General features: G+C 34.3%; 2 protein-coding genes across 2 annotated transcripts in view; both read right to left on the bottom strand.

Moving 5' to 3' along the window:
• DGKB (diacylglycerol kinase beta) overlaps positions 1-22939 on the bottom strand; it is a 424901-nt gene that overhangs the window by 398007 nt on the left and 3955 nt on the right. The gene's annotated exons all lie outside the window — the stretch shown is intronic.
• The window catches only part of AGMO (alkylglycerol monooxygenase), a 318841-nt gene continuing 299343 nt past the window's right edge, over positions 3442-22939 (bottom strand). The window contains exon 13 of the mRNA XM_068935009.1: positions 3442-6242. Within this exon, the coding sequence (XP_068791110.1) occupies positions 6087-6242 (156 nt within the window). The 3' untranslated portion in view covers positions 3442-6086. The remainder of the gene's footprint in view (positions 6243-22939) is intronic.

Genomic DNA, 22939 nt, shown 5'->3' on the forward strand with positions numbered 1-22939 from the left:
CATTTTAGTAAATATTCACAAAACATGCACACAAAAGTAAATCTTGCAAAAAAAAGAAAAGATTGATTTTTTTTTTTCATGACAAGATCTGAGCAGGTGATCACTAGCTGGTTCTTTCATTTCATCATGTAGTCAATGACTGAAACACCCATCTCGGACATGAGAGGAACTTTCAAAACCCCATTCTACCTGATCTGGACTTAGTGCTCAGCTACACGTACCTTCCCTTAGGGGAGCAGTCTAAGCAAACTTACTGGATACAGCAACAAAGGTACTTGCTAGTTGTATGAGAGAATTAGGTTTACATCACTAAACAAATTGGTGCTTCCTCCAGTGGAAAAAAAGGAGAAGAATCATCTTACAGCACTATGATTCTGTAAGGATCAGAAAAAAATAACATTTATTCAAATAGTCTTGTTTCAGAAATTTAGCCTAACAAAATCAAGGTTCGGTTCATCCTACCTTTTAAAATAAAAAGATGCTTTTGTTTGGCTACAACATCATCACATTGCACACAACATTAGGTACTTCTCTCTCCTAGTTGAGCTTGATTTGGTAAGCTACTGTAAAAGTGGGATATTTCTTAATCTACCAACAATTCATTATGCCATGTAATCTTTCAACATGAATTTTTCATGCCATCAGAACCTGCTGTATCATATGCCAATGAAATATACTTTTTTGAGAATGTTTATTACGAAAATTTCTGCTGGCCTTTGTCTGGACTGAATTTTGCCCTTAACCCTAAAGTAGAATATATAAAGTTTAAGCAGATGCCATTCCTGTATGTGTCAACTAGCCCTAAATTCAGCCTGATATTTAAAGAATTTTTCTGCATATTCCAAACCTTTCTATATTTTCTAGAGACCTTAAAATTTTCTAATTTATTGCAAGTTGTTTTAATCAAGATCTGTCATTCAGTGGTTGAAGATAAGAGTGCTTAAATTAAAATGTATTTGCTGTTCTCCGAATGATGAAAACAAAATATAATTTGCAACTGCACTTGTTAATATATACTTTAGCACTCAAATTATTTAATTTTGTTCCCACTAAAGTTCATGGGTTTTTTTTTTTCAACCTTGGCTCGAGTGTGAATTTTTTACTGTAAATATCATCCTATTGTTCTATATTGTTGAGCTCGTTTTACTCCACAGACAGATAAAACTGAGGATGAAAAAATAATGTATCTTAACAACCTACAGATTTTTACTTTCTTTATACCTGCAACTGACCTACTCAGTAACTGTGAACAAATCACTAATCTTTTTAATAAAAGAGATCAGAAGAGTTGGTGGCTTCTTAAAGTTAGGAAAGATAAGTGTTAACAGTCTTGAAAGGGAGTAAAAATAGGAAGTGCAATAGTGGTGGCTAAATAAGACTCATCCGAAAATTCAAGAAAGACTTTATACAAAGAGTGAAAACGAGGTTAAACAACTAAAAAAGTGGGGAGGGTTGCCAGTATAGATACTGTTCAAAATTTTCATAAATGATTGGAAAGCAGGCTCAATAGTGAGATTACAAAGTTGGTGATACTAAATTAGTCATGATTGAAAAGTGAAAAACAGATAATGAGGAATTGCAGAAGGACCTTTCAAAAACGGAGTGAAATGGCAATAAAAAGATTATTTTTGCATAGATAAGCATAAAGTGATGAACATGCATAAAAATTTATCCATGTACAAAACAACAGGAAAGCAGCTAAGAGCTGATTAGAAAAAAAGGGAACGCTAACAATAGTCAGTGCTGCATGGGGTAATTTTTGTTTCAGTTTTTATTTAAAAGAGATAGCAAAGTGTTAGTTACTCAGGCTATACTGAGTAATTAGCAAGCTACAGATTACTGGAACTAGTGCAGGAATTGGCTGAAATAATCTGACCTTTCCTCTGCAAATATGTGGAAGACAATAGAAGTAAAAGAGATAAACCGTTCTAGGTAACTTTAAGAAAGGTAGAAGAGGAGGATTCAGCAAATATTAGTCAGTTTAACTTCAATTCTTATAGAAGTGCTGGAACAAATATCTTTCTTTAGATAAAGACTAAAGCTAAGCTAGAGCAAACTTCCATTTATCAAGAGGAAACATCAATCCTGTCTACTTTCTTCCTGTGACTAGTAACAGGTCTTATTGAGAGGGAGAAACACTAAATGTGATAAACATTTATTGCTTCAAAGTGTTGGAGAGTCTTACATGCCATTCTCATAAATAAGCTAAGGGAAAAACAACCTAGATGAAACTATTGTAACTACGTGGACAACAAATTTGAAAACTGCATTTAGAGCAGTTACCTGTAGTCTCCTATTACCAAGCTCGATGGAAACACTGAGTGGCATTTCACAGGGCCTGTGCTGGATCCAGTATTATTCAATATTTTCATTAATGACTGGGATGATGGAATAGAGAGTACACTTATTAAATTTACAGACAATACCAAGCTGAAAGCATCTGCAAGCACTTAAGTGGATAGGATTTGAATTGAAAGTGACCTTGACAAATTGAAAAAGTGATCACAAAAAAGAGAAAATGATGCAATTCAATAAAGAAGAGTACAAAGTATCACACTTATGAGTAATCCCCAGCTGGAAAAATACAAGATAAGAACAACGGGCTATCCTTCAGATTTACGGTAATGAATCACAGAGACGTTAAGAATCAAAAACACTCTATGACATATGCTGAACAAGAATACTGCATTGGAAATGTGAACTGCTCTTTCCATGCTGCTTTATAGTAGTCCAGCCTCAATATTTGCCGTGGCCATGTTTAAATGGAATGCTGCATGCATTTCAGATACGTTAGAAAGAACGCCCTTTAATGCTTAATGGACAAAAAAAGAGAGACATATTTCTTGCCTTTTGGGCTGCGTAAAAAATGAGGTCTAATGTTTGCCTCACATCATGCAGAATTTGAATCCATAGGCTTCTGTACTGGAACAATATTCTTTCTCAATTGAGTTAGAAGTTACAGAAATGCTTTACCTTCAGACAGGAAAATATGGTATAAACTGAATTGTAGGTATTGAACAATAGAAAAGGCCACCGAAAGGAGATTTTTTTGTTCAGTCATGAACCAGTGCAGGTAATTCTGTAGTGAGAAAACAGTATGCTAAAGACAGTACACCAAAGACATATTTAAATACTGGAAGTTATCCTTCAAATTTTGTTAGAGAGAATTTTCTACTTGTATTCTCCCAAATAAGGGTCTACATCCAATATACACGTTTTGTTCATGTCATGTATTACACTTATAATTTACACTACCTCCATATATTGTTAATATTCATGGATTCTTATAGACTTCTTTACTATCAAAATTTGCATAATATATCTTTAGTAGATATTCTTCAGTAGGGAAAGTATAACATGGTGAACAACTGGCTACACTGGAATTTCATAGTGAGTAATGAATTACAAGGTTTTCATGAATGAAAATTGGCATACTATTGCAACATACACAAGTAGAATTTATTTAGGAAATACGGAGTAATTTGTCCATGTAATATTCACCAGCACTCTTCACAACCACCACTGTTCGTACGTTCAGAAGTACATGGAATACATTCATGACAGATAGGCCATTTGTAATGAAAACTTTTTGTATTCTAATTGGAAATTATCTTCACTAGCACTTGCAAAAATAATTTAACTCTTCTAATGAAATTACTGAATTTGCAAAAAATACCTAAAAGGATTATTATTTTTATACATCCTCTAAGTACTTGTTGAAATCATTAGAATAAACAAAAAGCTGCTCACGTCTCTATTGTTTGGGATTACTGAAATAACATTTACCCCTCACTATATAAACTATTTGTTGCCATTTCACTCTGTTTGGGTAATGAAAATTCACAAAAGAAATTTGCACTTGATGATTACCACTTTGTGATGTACAGCTTTATGTTGTAGAATACAAGGAAGCATATGGTTCATTCTCTTAACATAATTAAAGCACTTTTCTATCAGTGTTTTTAATTAAAAATTTAAAAATGGAAAGATTAATAATGTCCTATGATCCTGAAAAAAGCTTACTCCCTTCCATTCATAATGGAACATGTCTAATGAATGTATCTTTGCAGAATCAAATATTCAGATCAGGGCCTAGTTTATAATTTTTTTTAATAGAACTTCATTTCCATTTAAAGTTAGACCATAGTGATTTATGCTTCTGCATAATTACTTTCTAGATTTTAAAATTGGATATCGTTTCATCTTTGACAACCATCGCTGATCCAAATACCATCAAGAGTAGTCTCTTGAAGGTCCACTATTTGTAAGCTACCTTTCCGATGGGTTTGCATTCCAGCTCTGCAATGTTATGTGTATTGTCACAGCTGGTGACATGAATAATGGGAGACATACTGAGATAAACATTTATAAGTACTGATAGAGGATGGATATTCTACTTTAATTCATCTGATTTTGGAGAAGTTATAGTCTTCATTCCAAATGAATTACATAATCCAGACTTGTTTGGCTATGAAGTCTGCCCATATCTTCTTGCTACCTGTGAATCTATAGACCTAAGTTAGAGTCTCATAAACAGGCTGCTCAGTGAATACTGTGTTTCTTGTAAAAATAAAAAACAATAAAACATACATAGTACCACATAAATGGTAAGTAAGTTACCTTGCAGGCAGTTGCAGCAATTTAACAAGGCTAGTCTAGGAGTAAAGCACTAATCTGCATCAAAACATCTGAATCAGATTTTAATACATCATACTAATTAGAAAGGAGGTCAAGGAAATGACTTCAGTTCTAAAAAGTTTCTATTAATTTCACTATTAATAGTAAAACTAAAATCCCAATGCTTTGCCATTACAAAAAAGGGGAAGAAAGCCATTCAGAAACAAGAGCCTCTTGTCCATTAGGATACTCATAGAGAATTTAGAAAACCTGTCAAAACAGCTAAAATATTGTCATTTCTTTAAAAAGTAAATATTTTATTATAATTTTATTATCTAGGACTTTGTTTAAGTGACTTTATTTTAAATATTTATATTCTACCAAATTGGTTAAAACACTATATGTTCAGTATATCTGTGTTTTTGGTATAAAAATAAACATGTATCACTTGCCATGGTGAGACACTGTTGTAAATTCTAATGTGCATGCTCAGCTGATGAAATGAATTTTAAAAAAGGTAGATGTATGTTCTATGAAGTATTGCTTTAATCTTTTAAACTTGTAGTCAGGATGAGGTTTGTTAAAGCATGCTACTGAATGAGGCATGTTGGTTTTAGAACTAATTTTATCTATTCAAAGAAAAAATAGAAAAGTTCTCCAGACTCTGCTCAGCTACTGAGAAACAATTTCTGCTGTTCTCTTGAGATTCAGACTCCAAAGACTTGAGACAGAAGATATTGGAAGATCAGGCCTTTCTGACAGAGACTTTAAAGATGCAAATACTGGCTTATATAAGACAGTAGAGAGAAATAAGAAACATGGGATACGTGGGGGTTAGGGAAGTCATTACGAAACCTGCACCCTTGCACTATTCTATCAGTCATTACTGAGGCATGTGCTTTGCAGAGAGAGTTGAGGTGGGGTAGCTCCCACTAGCTTGATGCCATGTGTCACTGCTGGGGCGCGAGCAACTCACGCTCCCCAGCTCTTCCGCAGCACAGCAGTTCTGCCATCCCTCCAAAGCCAGCAAGGAACCTTGAATGCACCTTGGCTTTGTGTATTGGCTGGTGGCAAGGGCATGCCCGCACCCCAGGGACCACTACGGCAAGGGAAGGACACATTCCCATGTCCCACCTTGGCTGTAAACAGCAAAAATGGTGGTCTGCTAATAATATAAACAATTTCTGGTGAAGGCAGAGGCAAATTTTTCCTTTAACCTTCATATCAGACTTCTTCCACCTGTACATATCATTTAATTCTCATTAACAAATGGAACGCAAGTAAGGGTCACCGCAACTTGTCTCAGAAGTAGTTAAAAAGAGAGAATTCATCACATATCACAGTCAACACATATCGCAGGGGGAACGTAACATCAGATTGCAAGAGCTGCTTTGTAAAGTCAAAAGGTGATGTTATTACATTCTTTTAAATTTGTCACTGTCCATTTCTGTGTGAAATTTTTGAGGATTTTATTCAAAGATGTAAAACAAAGGACACTGGTAAAAACAAAAACAAAAACAAACCACTGAGTGTGCAACTCCTGTAAAGGAATGTAGATGTAGGATGAGAGAGATTCTCCATATCGGCAGTGATTCTCCATAATGGCAATGATTACAGAGGTCTTCCTGTATAAAAGACAAAGTGAAATCATCAGGAGAATGCTGACACTTCCTTGGGCTTCCATGGAAAAACTCTTTTGAAATAATCTCACTTTGGCCTTGTTCTCCTTTCACTGTGTTTTGTCCTCAAACTATTCCTGCGTTTTAAATGTTTTGTAATACTTTTTTTCCTAAGATACAGAAAAGATTAATAAAGCACCTAGAACATGATATTGTTTCTCATGTTGTAGGGGATTAGCGTACTCCAGTAGAAGGCCTTTATCTGTTGAGCTTTAAACCTCCCTTAATCATCATAGTGCATGCAATGGAAGTGCTACTTCGGTATGTAAATAAACTGAACTAAATGCATCTCCTGATTTTCTGCCCAGATGTTAACATGGTAAAATGTAGCATCTATTCACGGCAACAGCTATTTTTAGGATAGACAAATAAGACTGCAGTGATTCCAAGTCACGACTAAATTTTCATATTTCCTCTTTTTTCTTTTAAAAAGATACAATTGATACAACCCACTCACTGCCATCTACCATCATTAATGATTCCAGAAACAGTGAACAGCTAAAAATTATCCCCAAGCCAATAGCAGCTGACGAAGCTCAAAAACACTGAAAATGATTTCACTAGAACTTTTATACCTATACATGGATTTAGAAGTCTGCCTGTAGACAGCCAACGCTGAGTATCTTGCTATATGGCAAATTGTCTATATTGGTCAAAATGAACCGGTATTTGATATGCTACTACATGAACACATTTATTGCATCAAACATGTACTGGCATCTTTATATTATATGGCTTGCAATACAGATGGACTTCACACTGAAACTTTTCCATATTGTACACTAGATACTATAAAATAAAGGCAAATCATGCAAGTATTTTTGTATATAAAGAAATTATGCCTTAATTCTGAGGTACAAAATACCATCCTTCAGTGTGAAAAAAAGAAGCAATCCACTAAACCTAACTGATCACCCTGTAGATGCTGTGTAGAAAATTAGAGTTACTGTAGTCAAACTGACAGCCACTAACAAAATTGACACTAAGTAACGATAACTGTTTTAAGTTTTGTATTGATTTTAGTGAAAATTGTGTGGCGCACGTAGTTTTTGGAAAAACAAAATAAAACAAAAAAGCAATAATTTATTGAGGTGAGCTGATGAATTTATGAACCCTATTTTCAGAGGGACAGCAAAGTTCTTAAGGTAGTGTAACAACACACTGTATGCCGAGGGTATGGCCACACCATTTTCCCCCCTCGATATTTTTTAGCATTTTTTCCCCTGACAAACAGTATACCATCTCTAGAAATTGGCCTTTAGAAATGGTAATATGAATAAATTGCAAGTATTAACAGAAAAAGGGGACTGGAGCTGAAATCAGTCTTCATACCATTTCCTTCTAGCACAATTGTACTTATCTAAACCTATTGAACATGGTATCATCAAAAGAAAATGTCACAGACTCTCAGAAGCAAAGGACAGACAATTCTACAGATTATTGGATCATGTCCTATTTATAGAGATCTAACCTTTTCAGCCTTAAAGAAAAGCAAACAGAAAAGTAGAGTCGTGTCATAGACCCAAATTACAGTAATTTTATACTGTTATTGTATATTGTTAATCACAGAGACTCAGCAAAATAGTAAGTGCGTCACCATTTGCATGAGCAATATTTTACTGTCAGAGTAAATAAAAATACCATACCTAAATATTTGTAAAAAACAGGAAAAAAAACCTAAAAAGCTCTTTTCCTTACATATAGTTTTTATCTTACCCTTGTAAATCAACAACATAATTTGTTTCGGTAACTGCTTAAATAAGAAGCTCCACTTTGGAAAATAACTAGGAGGGAAAACAGGTAGGTTCTCCAGTTCCAGTATTGGTCAATTATAAAATTAAATTTATGACCTAATTTTAAATCGTATTAAAAAAATGAGGAAAACATCAAATACAAGATAAACAATTATAAGTCTTGGAAATGGAACAATCTTTAGTGCACATGAGTAAAATGGGGCCAGCTGGCGCAGCAAAACAAAGAACTATGGAAGGAGAGAACATTTGTCAGCTCCTCTATGTAACAGCTACAGGGGAAGAGGAAACTGCAAAACTTTAGTTAACATGGGCGTGTTATTGATGGCTCTCAATAACAGTTGATACAGAAGTAAATTGACTTTTGCTTTCGGTTCCTTGCAAAGCTTTTCAAAATTAAATTACCCTACTAGATCTTTTTTTTAATTGTCTGGCAAACTGTGGAATGACACATTATATATCTCATAGACAACAACAACCTGCTCTAGGTAAAAATTAAAATGGTTCATCTCCAATATATTCTTATTATGTAGCATAATCATCATCATAGTTCTCTAAATTAGCATTGTAGCTATCAAGAAATAAAAAAGTAGCTGAACTAGAACAATACTTACCACTTAAATTTTACAGAAACTTCTACAAGTTTGTCTATTCATATGTTTTTTGTTCCTTTTGCATGTAGTCCTACCTTTCTATCGCAATGAAGGCAAAAGAGCAGAAAACCTGAAACGCCCATCCAAACTGGATGTATACAGTTTGCCACACAACTACTAGTGCAGATATCTCATCACTATATCAAATGCTCAGCATCAGTTTTGAAATTCAGCCACTCCTACATTTCACCATGTTATTGAAACTATCGCCAAATTCTATGGGCTAACAGTCATACCCTTTTTATGGTAAATATAGGCATCCTTGAATGGCTATCTGAGACTAATCCCTCATGTTGAAATAAATTGTTCAGTGAGGATTGTGCCAACCATCCCCAAAATTTAGGGGGAAAGCTCCATGGGATTAGAGAATGAGAGATGCAACTCCTAGTATAAACTTCTTTTCAACAGACTCACTGAGCTCTAACTGTGAGATATGGCAGGAAAAACGCATCTGTTTTCCGTGCACCACTAAAAAGATGTACATATTACTTTCCATTTTAGCACTTTAATCTTCAATTCTTTATAATTCACCAATGTCATCTTCAATAAAATGAGAATTTATTGGTTTTCTGAAGAGAGATCCTCCCATCTGATACCAGGGCAGCATTATGATTTCTAGCTTAGGCCTTGCTTGGTAAGAATGACAGAATACATGAGATATAATATTATGCAGTCATGCCACGGGAAACTTGACAGGGTTTCTACCCCAGGTATTTTAGCAAAAAGGGAGGATTCTTAGCAAAAACAATGATATTACAAATGCAAAGTATTTTTCAAGAAACTCATGATCTTCAAATATTAAGAAAGTAACAATTAAGATATCAGTGTAATCCTGAAGTGGTATTATTTTAAAACTACCTCTGCAATTTGTGGCATGGATTGCTTACACAATTTAGCAGTGTGCTAAGAGAAGAAAGCTATTAGTTTTGATTTGCACAATATTCTATACTAAGAAAATATATTAAGTCAGGTAATTACAAGAAGCCAAATCAGTGTCTAAAGGAGTTTATGTTGGCTTGATCAAAATTTATGCATTCACTTCATTTCACTAGATCAAACACAAGCACTTGACTGTAGTTTTTTCACATGGTGAAACACATATTTGTACTATCAATTCCACTGGCTTCAGCTGAGCAGCTCATGTGAGAAAATAAATAAGCGTAAATAAGATTTGCACAATCTAGCCCTAGGCAATTTGATAACCTTCCAAACTGTTATTACAAACCAGCCAAAAAGACTTTTGGCAAGTGAGAACCTAGCAACAACAGGGTTGTCACATTTTTAAATATTGTTTAAATAGCAAGTTTATATATTAAAAAAACAAAAGTTTTCATCACTTATCCCCTTAACTTGAAGCCTATTCATTTGTAATTTTCCTCACAATCCAAAATACTTATTGAATCTGCTTGTTTAGTACTTTGGATCACTTCCTATCAGGATAGAGTTTAATACTTCTGAAGTAAACTACAATACCTTGTGTAGGTTATTATTATTGATGCATATTTTCAAAATCAGTGTTTATTTTTGAAACTGGAAAGTTTAACTTTGCCTGAAATGCTTGAAACTAATTAGTCTTTGACATTCCCTCCTCATTTTCATACAACAATTCTGTAGACTGTCTGACTTACATACTAGAAAAAAGAAATTGAAAACTATAAACATAAGACAGTTATGAGTTATAGCTGAGAGAAAGAAAAAAGATCAAGAGATACATTACATAAGGGAGAAAGACTGAGCTCTAAGTGATTACTGATAAGCCCAATGTACTGCTTATGTAGTTCACCCCCTTATACCAGAGTGACAGTTTTTAAAAAAAAAAAAGTTTATTTATTTGTTGCTCAACCCTATGAAGGCAACTGAAGACTTAGTAGTCTGGCATCCATGGGTCCACACAGAGGGAGAAAGGCATTAAACTTAGCAGACCCAGAAGGACCATGTACCTCCCGGCACCTCCAAGATCAGTGTAGGTGCATGAGTCTCCCACAGATCTCTCCTCTTGGTGATGCATGCGGCAGGGCACTGAAGAAAAGAATGAGTCAAAGAGCGCGATTCATTTCACCAACAGTTTGTAACTTCGGGTACCTACACCTGAGCTAGTCTGCCAGCTCCTTTTATAGTTTTTGGCAAGATACCAGCAGTGACAGAGTCATTCATCTGAACTCTTTCAAAATGATATGAGCTGTCCTCAAAGCTCGCATAGTTGTCTCTGCTGAGTACCAGCGAGTCCATGGTAGCTTGAATACAACTACCTAACTTTTGAATGCACTAATTAAACCATACAAATACGACTACAGCTGGTCATTGAAGCTCCCTCTTCAAATATTTATTACAAGATTTCAGCTGGAGGTATGATCTTGGCTCATAACAACACTAGATCTGGCAGATGCTTACAGGACTCAGGAATTTATGATTTTAAAAATCTGATGTTTAGGTCATGATATAAACATCAATTAAATAACATTACAAGAAATAAAAAAAATTACATAAAATAGATTAACACAGTTTCACTTTTTCAGAAAAAATATCCAAAATAACTTCACACAGCTTGATTCCAATTTCAAATAATAATCAAAATTACCTTTTAATTTTATTTGCAAGCAGTTCAGGTTTGAGACAAAGAAATACTTTCTTATAGAACTTTGAGAAGTATTTAGGTCTTTCTGTGGCTTGAAATCATAAGTAATTATTTATATAACATAAGAAAGAAGGATATCAATTTATTTGTCTTCTAAATTCCAACTGACTAGCTATAATCAAAGAATTTCTTTACAGTAATGACAAATAAGAAACTTGGGATGCAAAACGTAGAGTGGGAATAAATTATAATATATCCCTTCAAAACCTATATATCAAGATTCATTTGATGACTCAGATACTATGCAATTATTTTAAAGACGATTACGTCTGTTTCTGTAATCCTAAGGGATGTCATTACAGGGAAGAATCGTGCTAAAAAACCGTTTCTATAATCCATTATCATTAATTAAAATATAGCCAAATTAGAATATGAATATGACTTTCAGTTAATCTAAAATTGCATTCAGTAAGAGTGAATGCTTATATGTGCATTCCAAGAAGTGTAAAACCCATGAAAAATACTATTGCAAGCGTTGCTGTAATGCTGGATAAGTCTGACTGTCAAAATAAAGATCAGAAAATCAACTAATCTAAAATTTCTACCTGGAAGACAACTCACTAGAGTCTTCTCCACTGTTCTCCCTTTAAATTGAATTTTTATATTTCAGATCTGTGCCGCATAACAACGTAACCTGACAATTCTTTGTTAGCTCAAGAATTTTAACTCAGAAATGGAAATGAGAATTCCTTTTACTTTTCTCTCTTTGATACAGTTCATCCATATTTGACACAATCTACTCAATCAAACCACTGCTAAAAACCTCTATAATTTTGATGTGAAAAATTTGATTAAGCTGGCCATGTAGCAAGAATAGGATATCCACAATGACACTCAACAACTGATTTAACTCTACTGCATTTGTCAGATACTTAGGGCAAAAGTGGCATTCACTTTCCTCTTGTAGAGTTCCTAGTCTTCACTGCTGCTTAACAAATAATAAGCATTTCTACATGAATGTACATCATAGCATGGAAGTGCAGAAAGTTCCAAAATAATTGTATCCAAAGTTAGTTTAGTGTTGACAAACAAGTTATTTTCTTCATTTCTTCCCTAATGCACTGAGAGAGAACAATTTACGTAATACTAAAAACACAGGGGAGAATAGCTTGCATAACACTAAAAAAGGTTCCTCAGAAATGAGAGTAAACAAACAAAAGTGTCAAGAATTTATGGTTCTTCAAATTTCTGGTTTTGAAAGGTGTAGCAACTAAATACCACTAAACTAGGGTTGAGAACGTTTTGTGCCTTTTGCCTACCAATCACTGGTTTAGTTCATTACCAGTTAGCAAACAATCAACCACTTCCTATCTAAAAAAGACATATGGGAGTTTCCAAAGTGTCTTCAGTGGGGAGATACCACTCTATCCGGAAGTACTGAAAGAATTCTTGTTAGCTTTATCAACAGAGGAACTCAGCTAATGTTATTTGGAAAAAAAAAACAAAGAAACAAAAAAAAAACCCCAAACCTACTTCAGCTTCTCCCAAGATACACTCTTCAGAATAGCTTTGGGGCACAGGAAGCCCAGAAAGCTTGCAAAGGATGTCTGTTGTACTACTAACCACAAAATGTCTTCTGAAAAGAGTATATGAGTTTGACAAAGAAAAGAAATATTTAGTTAAGGGTGTGAAAGCTACCGGATAGCTGATGCAACTAAGTAGATGCCACGAACTGTCACACAGGTAATAAGAATATTAAGAAAAAATAAAGTTCATTTAGTCAAAGACGACATTACCATTCCATTGATAATATTTTACTTCATTCCAGCAGTTTTGTCTGACAAGGTTTCAGGCAGAGTATAATATATCTCAGACCTGTCAACCCTGAGAAGCAACTCCAGTGACAGGAATTACCATAAATTGTCTTTTCCATTGTATGAGGGCCTTATTTTCTCACTTTGACTGAAGTGATTTTATGCTTATATATTATTAGCAGAGCTCTCTATCTAACTTGCTTTCTGTATGATTTACAACATTAGATCTTCATTTTTTCCTTCTGCAAGATGTGCCTCTTGAACAACAATATATGTTTCTTGATGGGAGAACATATCCTTAGACAGAGCACCTGCCACCAGAACACCAAGATGCCATGATAGTCTGTTTGTAGCCTTCAAGCAGTTCTCCATTGCTTCCTCTCTCTTTCCTTATTGTCTCTGCAACTTTCCAATCTCTTTTGCCCCTCCTTTTTCAATCTTCAGTATTTCTCACAATCTGAAGTTTAGCATCCAATATAAAATATTAAACATCAGCAGTAAGATTAAAGGTCTTATGCATAATGCAAGATGTTACACAGAGCTAGTCTTCCTACACATTCTGATACCCAGAGGCAAGAGCCGGCTGAATAAAATAGACAGATTACAAAAACATAATTCTGTGTTTATTTCAAACACTTTTTCCTCTTCATGAAACTTAAGAGTTACAAATTTACCCAGGTTGTCTCTAAAAGAAAATCTATGTCCCTCTCTTCTGCTTTAAATGATAGTTCCACCCTGCAGTGCGTGTTCATGAGCCTAATTCTCCACTGTGAGTGGGGCTGACATCACAGAGGGCAAATAAATATCCTGTGCCATGCTCATTTCTCCACTGAAGCTGGAGATCTGGGAAGAGGTAAGCTTATTTTCCTTCCTGCTCCCTACATGCTAGTTGATATGGGTCCTCCTTCTGAAACACCCCTCTGTAAGAAGTCATGTCTCTTCTGAGGAGAAACAAACTCACCCACAAAAGTAGCAGTGGCTTGGTGAGTAGCTGCTTTCTCCCCTACACCTGAAACTTTTGGGTAGTGAGGGGAAAAAAAAAAAATCAGGCAAACAATTTTTTTGGATACAGAACTTTTGAAAAAAAACTTTTCTTTACTTTGTTCATACTTATAAGAGCATGCAGCTGCCATAACCTGCCTGATTATTTGAGTACCACCTTAGCTTCAACAAGAAAAATATCTTCACATAAAGAACTGCTCTACTATGAGATTAACTCTGATTCTTCACTTACAATGGATATTTTTGGAATAATACTACACATTTTTCCAGTGAGTAATTCCTTTGATTCAGAGGATTACCCACTAAAATTCACAACTACAGGAGCAGGAGCTGTTACCGCAGCAAAATCAGTAATAGCATTTAAAATTCAGTATAGTTATGTCATAATACCGAAGTCATCATTTTTTCTGTTCAATAAAACAGATAAGGTTAAATCAGGAACAACACTTTTTACTTTACAATGCCTATTTAATGCTAGATACGTCCAGGCTCCACTGTATGCCAGAACCAGTGAAGTTATAGACAAGTTCAAAGCAAACTATTAATTACTGACTGGTAGCAGCTTAAAAGCACACTTGCAGAACTGGGATAGAAAATTCTGTTCATTTATTACACCAGTTCAGCTGCACTCTGAGTGCAGGAAAAGAGGGCAGCATATTAGTGTGGCTAATGCACAATATTTGAATTTATATCCCTGTAGGTTTCTCTCATTAATATTTGGAGAAGACTAGAATACACTGCCACAGAACACTGAATACCATTTATAATTATCTTATGTAGCTCTTTGCATTTAATGAAACTATGCAACGGTTAAAGCTAGTGGTGGGCAATGTAAAGAATCCTTATAAACTCAGGGAATATTGACAACTGAGGTTTTGTATCATTTACTCATTTTAGCTATATGTCCCCCTATAATATAAAAATATTGAACTGTTTCCACTTCTTCAAGAATACCCTTTCTAGAGAATAACATTATTAATGCAACGTTCCTGCAATGTCTTTTTTTTTTTGAAGATAACTTTTCATTTTAAGCTTTTAGAGTTTTTTGATTGAAATCTTTTAAGAAAATTTTATAGACAATATTTTAGATTACCTATAGTAAGATAATACTACCTCTGTGCTTTTGAAGAAGAATGGGACATTTAAAGATATCTTTAAAATAAAATTGCAGATGCTGTTGGAAAAAAAAAGTTCTACATTCTTTCTTGTGTCTTCTTTTTTTTTTTTTGCCAATTTACAGTATTCTTCTCTGAACAAACGCATTAATCAAAATTTCTCAAGTATTTGATTGATTGACCTTTAATATCATCTTTCACAAGCACTATGGCAGATCTAAAGTTCTTGTTAGAAGTTACTCTTTTTTCCAAAAACAGTTTTTAAGCTTGCAGCTGGAGTGTACTTTAGGAACATAAGCCAAACAGAATGGTTGCGGTTGGAAGGCGCCTCTGAAGATCCTCAAGTCCAACCCCCTGATTAAAGCAGGGTCAAGTAGAGCAGGTTTCGCAGGGCCATGTCAGTTGGGTTTTGAATATCTCCAAGGGCAGAGACTCCATAACCTCTCACAGCAACCTGTTCTGGTGTTCAACCTCCCTCACACTAGAAAAAGTGCTTTCTGATGTTTAAGTGGAATTTCTCGTGTTTCAGCTTGTGCCTATTGTGCCTTCACTTGTAGAAGTTAGGAGGGCTATCTCCTGAGGCACATCTATTCATATTATTGCCTTTACTGAGCTAATCTAGATACCCATCAGTCTGAGGCCATTTGGGATCCAAGCACTATGCGTTACTGTACTTCAGACCTCTTAGAGATGTGCCAGGCATGGTCTGCCCTTACCTAAATCACTTTGAAATGTATGGGGTTCATCTGAAAAACGTAAATGAGATTGTGACTTCAATTTGTATCTTTCACAGTAGCCTGTCATTCAGAGGACTTTCCTAAGTAACAGGAGACGTGGGGTCTGAAACCCACCTTAGCTCAAGGCAGGCCCAGCCCCCTATCACTAGCCTATTCTGTGCAAAAGCACTGCTTCACCTTTGGCTGGAACTGGTTCACAGTGCCACCAAACAGACAATACGAGTTATGAAAGAGTGCAGGCAAAGGGAAGCAAAATATTTAAATCAGCATTTTTAATTCTTTTCCCAGACCCAGATGCACTGAGCATCACAATAAGTACATCTCCCCTTGATTAGGGCCTCTGCTTTGCTGTGTCTTTTTTTTTCTTTTTGTACTGCTGTACATATTATAACAGCTTTACTTTGCATACTGGTTGAACGCCTGTTTAGCAGGCCTAGACTGTCAGCAAAATTTACTAAATGTTCACCATACAGAATCCAGATTGCATACATTGATCTGCATATTTTATCATAATGAAATGAATATCAATGCAAAATATATGAGGCAAAACAATTGACTAGATGTGATGCCAATGTCTATGATAAAACATTCACTTAAGTTTTGCTTACTTTCATTTTTTTTTAATGCTGCGTTATTTAGTTTGTAAATATGTTAACTATACTTGTTGGCACACAACACTTCAAGATATTCCAAAACTAACTGTAAAGGAGGATGTTACATGCTTTTTGCTGTTCTCTGTGAACAGAGTTATTGTTTTTTTGTTTCTTTTGTTTTCTGTTTTTGCTCTCTTCCAGTAATTTGATGAACTTAAACTTATGAAAGAAAAAAAAGACGACTCTCTATTTGTGCCCCAACCATTTTCCTCATTTTCTTTAAGATAATACTATGAATTAAAAAAACCCTCAAAACATTAGCCACCCCTGAAAATACTATCTTATTGAAGTTGATTAGATTTAGGGTTTTTTTTCCCCCTGGGAGAGTGCTGACATTTGGGTAATATGATGATTTCATCATCCTCCTTAAGCTTCCATAGTTGTTGAGCAGCTCAGTAATTAGAACAAGGTATTGTAATTTTTGTGCATATGCTCTACAGTCAGAATTCATCAAAATGAAAGTTTTCAGAATGTAAGAATTTTGTAATCTAGACTTAAATATATACGTGTGTAATCTTTGGTCTTCCAGGAAATTACTTGAATTTCAGAGATTTCTCCAACATTCCTTCATCATCAGGTAAAGTTTTCTTATAGTCAAATAAATATTTATTAAAATAACTTTTAAAATGTTTGATCTATTTCTTATTTGTAAAAATTACCACAGGCTTGGAACATGTCCTAATTGGTCCTTATCTTCAGGGAAATGAAAGCACATAGAAAGTTAATATTTATATTCCTAAGACTTCAGCAGTTTTGGGAGAGAAGGTGGGTATAAAAATACACCATAGCTCCTGGGGCAGGTTCTTGTCTGGAGAAAAATTATCATTATTACTCAACTGGCGTAATGCCTGTATATCAGCTCTTCAAAATTCTTTTTCACTTGATGGTTGATGTAAGTTTTAAATTTCTGCCTCACCCTCAAATGTCTAAATAAGAAGTCTATTTCTGAATTAATTTTTTTAAATGCCTGCCCCTTTAGTATTTCTTTTACTCCTTCTTTCTTTTTCTTCTTATAAACACATTTTAAAACATTTTATTTGCACAAATTAAAGTCTCCCACTTCCTTTAACCTTCATTTGTGAGCCTTCAATATGAAAGGCCATAAAATATTTGTTTAATAACAGGATCTCCTTTTTCCTTATCTCAGAGCACCCAGTTAGTCCTCACTCTTCCTTTCAAGAAGAAAAAATGAAACTGATGTTCATGTGAGCATGTGTGACACCTCTTGTTCTGTATCTCATATATGTGGGTACTTTTAAGCGCGTTATTCTGCAACCATAAGATTTTTTTCTTTTTTCTTTTTTTTTTAAATTTATTTATGGAAGAGCTGTGGTTCAAACAGACTTATCTCAAGTCTTATTCCCTGTATAAGCATGACGGACCCTTTGTGAGTCCAGTATGAAGCATCTACCCAGGAAACAGGAAGCTAAAGCTCACCAGATTGGACTTGTCTGTTGAGCTAAACTTGGCACAATTCCATATAATCACAGATATGCTATTAGATATACACATTTTTGCCTTTGAACTTTTCTTACATTCAAAATTAGTTGATTTTCCTCTGTTATTTCTTCCGTTTTGCTGAATCTAATATCTTTCTTGTGTTGGGCCACTGCAACAATACTTTGAGAACTAAATCTGCTTGGAACTATTTACTGCTGAAATAAAAATATTTTTTTAAAAACAATCTTATGGCTTTCTAAGGTTTATTCCTTCAATAAAAATAGTTCAAAAGGCTTCTTTCCTTGGCTAAAAACAACTAGTATATCTGTCTACATTTGTTCTCTCTTCCACTTGTATTTTCACTTTGTTTATGGAATTTTTTCCCATCAGTGCAGAACTCTCATTGCTGTTTTAAAGAAGATATATTGATCATGTCATGGATAGCCTGAATCTTAGAAGTTTCTTTTCCATTTTCTCTTTGAAAGGATATTTACTTATGTACACAGCAGAAAAATTTCTACTTTGAAACTGCATCAAATTTTTGTGACTTCATCATATTTTTGAAATATTTTAAGAACTTTTCACTTTGAAGTCAAGCTTATTTATCCAGCTTCTTAGACATACATTTTTTTTTCTTTTTCAGAGGTGACATTATATTTTATTAATTTAAAAGAGATATTTTCCTACTCAGTTTACTTAATCTAGCTACATCCCCTCATCCAATTTTTGATATTTTACTTTCATTTGTACACATTTACATTCTTCTGTCAGAAATAGTGTATTATATACCATATTAATACAAATTCAAATCCGTTGATATTTTCTCTATTTTTCTAACAGAAGGAAGAAGCTCATGGAGTTCATCCTCTGATAGAAACCTCTCAGTTCAACTAAGTCACACTCCAATCACAACTCCCTTCTCAAAGGGGAGGTTTTCCTATAACTTTATTTTTTGATGGTCACCGAAAACTCATGAAATAACGTTATCTACAGAGAGCAAGATACAGAGGGCAGTAGTAATTTCATTCCTATACAGCCTTTCCTGTATCCATGCTCTTGCAAACCTCTGTTTGAAACAAACTCTGTACATGCACCTCTACAGTGCAACCAAGCCATCACAGCATAAATGCCAAGTGAGCTACTACAGTCGATTTCTCAGCCGGACGGTGCACTAGGCTGACACCGCTGACCTCTGAGGTAGCTGGATATTTCTTTAACATAGGACATCTCCAAGTAGACCATACTTTATGGGATATAAGCCTAAAAGACCAGGAAACCTGCTAGCAGTGATCAAATAGCGGGGATGCATAACCAGTTTATGAGTTACCAGAATTTAGCACTTTCAAATACAAATTTTATTGTATTTTAATGTATTTTATAATTTTTGCCCACGGAATATATATAGAAAAAAATATTCCTTTTAGTCATAGAATTCACTTAGAATTCATTTAGAATCCAGAGATTGGACTGTGGCATAATGCAAGTCCTACAGGAAAATGACATAGATGACAGAAGTTCTATAAAATGATCATAAAAGAAGAGCTAATGAACCCTAAGAAAAATTCACAAACATTGAGCATGCCATTGCTAGATATTTTTATCAAGATTTGAGGTGTTTATTTAGAACTATACTTGTAACATGCTAATACTAAATAGGTTTTATATTTTAATATGTAAAATAATTGAACATATTACGACCAAAAAAAAATCTTTACACATATGTATACGTGTTTTCTACACTTTGTGATATTTGAATCTACTAAGTGACATGTCTTAAGGAGACTGACAGGAGCTTATACCACGCACCTTTAATACACAGTGGAAAAGACCATGCCACTTTGCTATTGCGAAAGACGAGAAGGGAACAAAGGCAGGACCTTTTGTAACCTGATGGATTATAGATATCCATCAATGACCATAGTTTGGAAATCTCTGGTCCCTGACATGTTTTAATTGATACACAGGGCGAATGAGATATGTTTGTAATGAGGCTGTTATTAGAAATGAAGTAATTTAATAATTTACCTGATATTTACTCTTAGTTCAGTAATTTCCATATTCTTAGTTTTGATAAGAAATCAAGCAGAAATACAGTGCCAGAAACTGAAAAGTAATTGCTATGGCAGAGGGTGGAACAAATATAAAACAAAATAAAAAACAATGGGTTTGGGGCAACAAATTCTGAAAAGATAGTTCTTTAAAAAAAAAAAAGAAAAGTATGGCTCAGCTTTGCCACAACCCTCTAAGAATGGTTTCATAGACAAATGAATTGCATTTAGCTTAACTTGTGAGACATTAATTTACAAAAATTTTTAGTTATAAACTTGACTGAGCATGGGTGCATGCTCTAACCGCCTACCTGGCTAGCAAGCTCATCTTTAAAGTTTTACTCATGAAACTCATTAAATAAGACTCATGTTTACAGTAAAAAACAATTAGGACACCTAAAAGTCATTTCATACACTTGGGAAAATCAGAAGCAGTCCTGATAGTACACATTAGCCAAGCATCTCTTATTATTTATATAATATCAAAAAATATCATTGAAGAAACTGAGGAAGTGATAATGGTTCTATATTCAGAAAAAAAAACATAGTAACAATATAGACAAGGTTGTGATTGGTTCCTTGCAGCTAACATTTTCTAGTATGAATGCTAAATGTTATTATATATATGCTTTTATTTTATTTACTTTACAGCAAGACTATAGTCAAAACCGTAGTCAAATCAATTAGGAGGCAGGGCATCCTGCAAGACTGATAATAGTTTATATCGCATATAAACTATATTTCATAAATTCTTAGCCAAATGTTTCTTATTTATTTTTGGCCCTTGACAACATCAGTAAGTCTTGCTTTCTCACTTTTCCAGGTAATGAAATCGATGTAATGCTTGCCTAATATGTTAGAGATGAAGGTTAGTTATTGCTTACACAGTGCTTTAAACCTGCAAAGGACCATATAGATTTTAAGCCATCAAAGATTTACAAACATGTAATTTACCTTAAAAAAAAATTGTTGTTGTTTGAAAGTTGTATTCTCTCATGCGTTTCAGTTTAACCTGGAATGTATAGTGGATTAGAGAGAAAGAATCCTTATGAGTACATATATCTAATAAGAACAAGGACAAGAGTATCAAGAGGAGAGTCTTGATAGGACTGATTCGTTACCAGATCATGATCTCTGCCATCTAAGAGTATGTTGCATGTTTTGCACTGATTCATCAGTAGCAATATAGTGTTTCATCAATTATTGTTTTTTAGACTTGTGAGATTTGAACAAACCCAGACATATATTTGCGAAAACAATTATCTCTATATACAATGAGACAAAAGAAATGAAATGATTACTTAAGCAATAAAAGGGCAGACTTTTTTTATGTTTTTAAATTATGAATGTCTTTATAGCTATGGTAACTGTTATAAATATTACCTATATCTTTTCAGAGGGGAAGGAAGAGTGCATGGCATGGTGTTCACCTGTAAATAAACATATCACAGAAATAGTTGTTCAAATTTGCATGTGAAAGTTTTTTGCACTCCTCACACAAGGCTGACAGGGCAATTCATTAAACAGACCCAGATTCTGGGTGGGGCTGTATATAGGGAGACATGAACAAACCAAAGAACTGAAGAATAGATAAAAAGCAGAAGTGTTCAGTGCTGTCTCAGGCCATAACTAATTCTTTCAGTGATGCTGCCTCACAGACCGCGAGACAGCAGCAATAGAAGATGGCCCTGCGGAGACCAGAGAAGGAACAGTTCACAAACGTACTAAAGCTCATTTTTTTTCCCCCTCTGACTTTCCAGTAATTATTAGCTCAACAACACCAGGAATAATTATTTCTTTCCTTACGAGAAAAGACTGTATGTAGTTTGATGAGAATGTGGACATACGGTATTGTTAAGTACAAATTTCACTACAATTTTTTGGTTTTTTGACTCCACCTGTTTGTACTTACCAGCATTCAGCAGCAGATGCAATATACCTGCAACACTTCTGTCACTAAGGCCTTTGTTGGTAACCAGAACAACAGAAAATTTACCTATTACTTGTGATTTTGCAATTTTTTCATTGCACAGTAAACATGTTTCACTGAAACATGGCATTCAAAATAAAAATTCTCCTTTTTTTGCTTGCATCTATTCTCTCATTGCAAGGAGATGCTAGAGCAAAGAATAAAACTAAAACATGGAAAACATGCCTTCCTTTTCAGTCTCCCAAATTTTTCAGAAGATAGAAACACTGAAAACATAGATCTTCCATGGGAAAAGAAATCTGGTCACCTTTTCCCAATTCATCCTTTGAAAAGGCAAGTGCAGATTTGTATAAGATATCCCGCATATTAAAAGCCTCTGCAGCAGAGTTAAATGGGAAATTAAAATAAAGGACCACTATAAGTTTAGTTTTGAAGAAACAATCACAGAAAAGTATTAAAAACTCTCTGAAATGAAACCTGCAATTTCCCTTGTTTGTGGATTATTCCTATGTAAGGACTGACCTGAGCTAATGTCAAGACTTGATTAATTTCCAATTTGAAAAATTAAATTCTAAATAAAAATAACTTTCATTCTAAATAATTACTAAGAGTCAAAAAGTATAAAAACAGCCAAGCATTTTATATATTTTGCAGACAATTTTACTGATATCAAGCTAGATATATGATGCTAAAATTTAAATTTTCCAAAACAATTAACGTTTACTATATTACAAGTGAAATGACTACTGCTGAGTGACAAAATATAAAAAGTCAGTTATATACAAACCGCAGAAAGAGAAAACCCACGGAATCAGTTGCTATTCACATAAATAATGTATTTGGCTATGCAGAAAGATAGATTTTTAAATACAGGAAAATGATTAAAATAGGTAAATAAATTTACATATTTATTACAGCTTTGTGA

This window comes from Struthio camelus, chromosome 2, assembly GCF_040807025.1.
Source record: "Struthio camelus isolate bStrCam1 chromosome 2, bStrCam1.hap1, whole genome shotgun sequence".
Classification (NCBI taxonomy): Eukaryota; Metazoa; Chordata; class Aves; order Struthioniformes; family Struthionidae; genus Struthio; species Struthio camelus.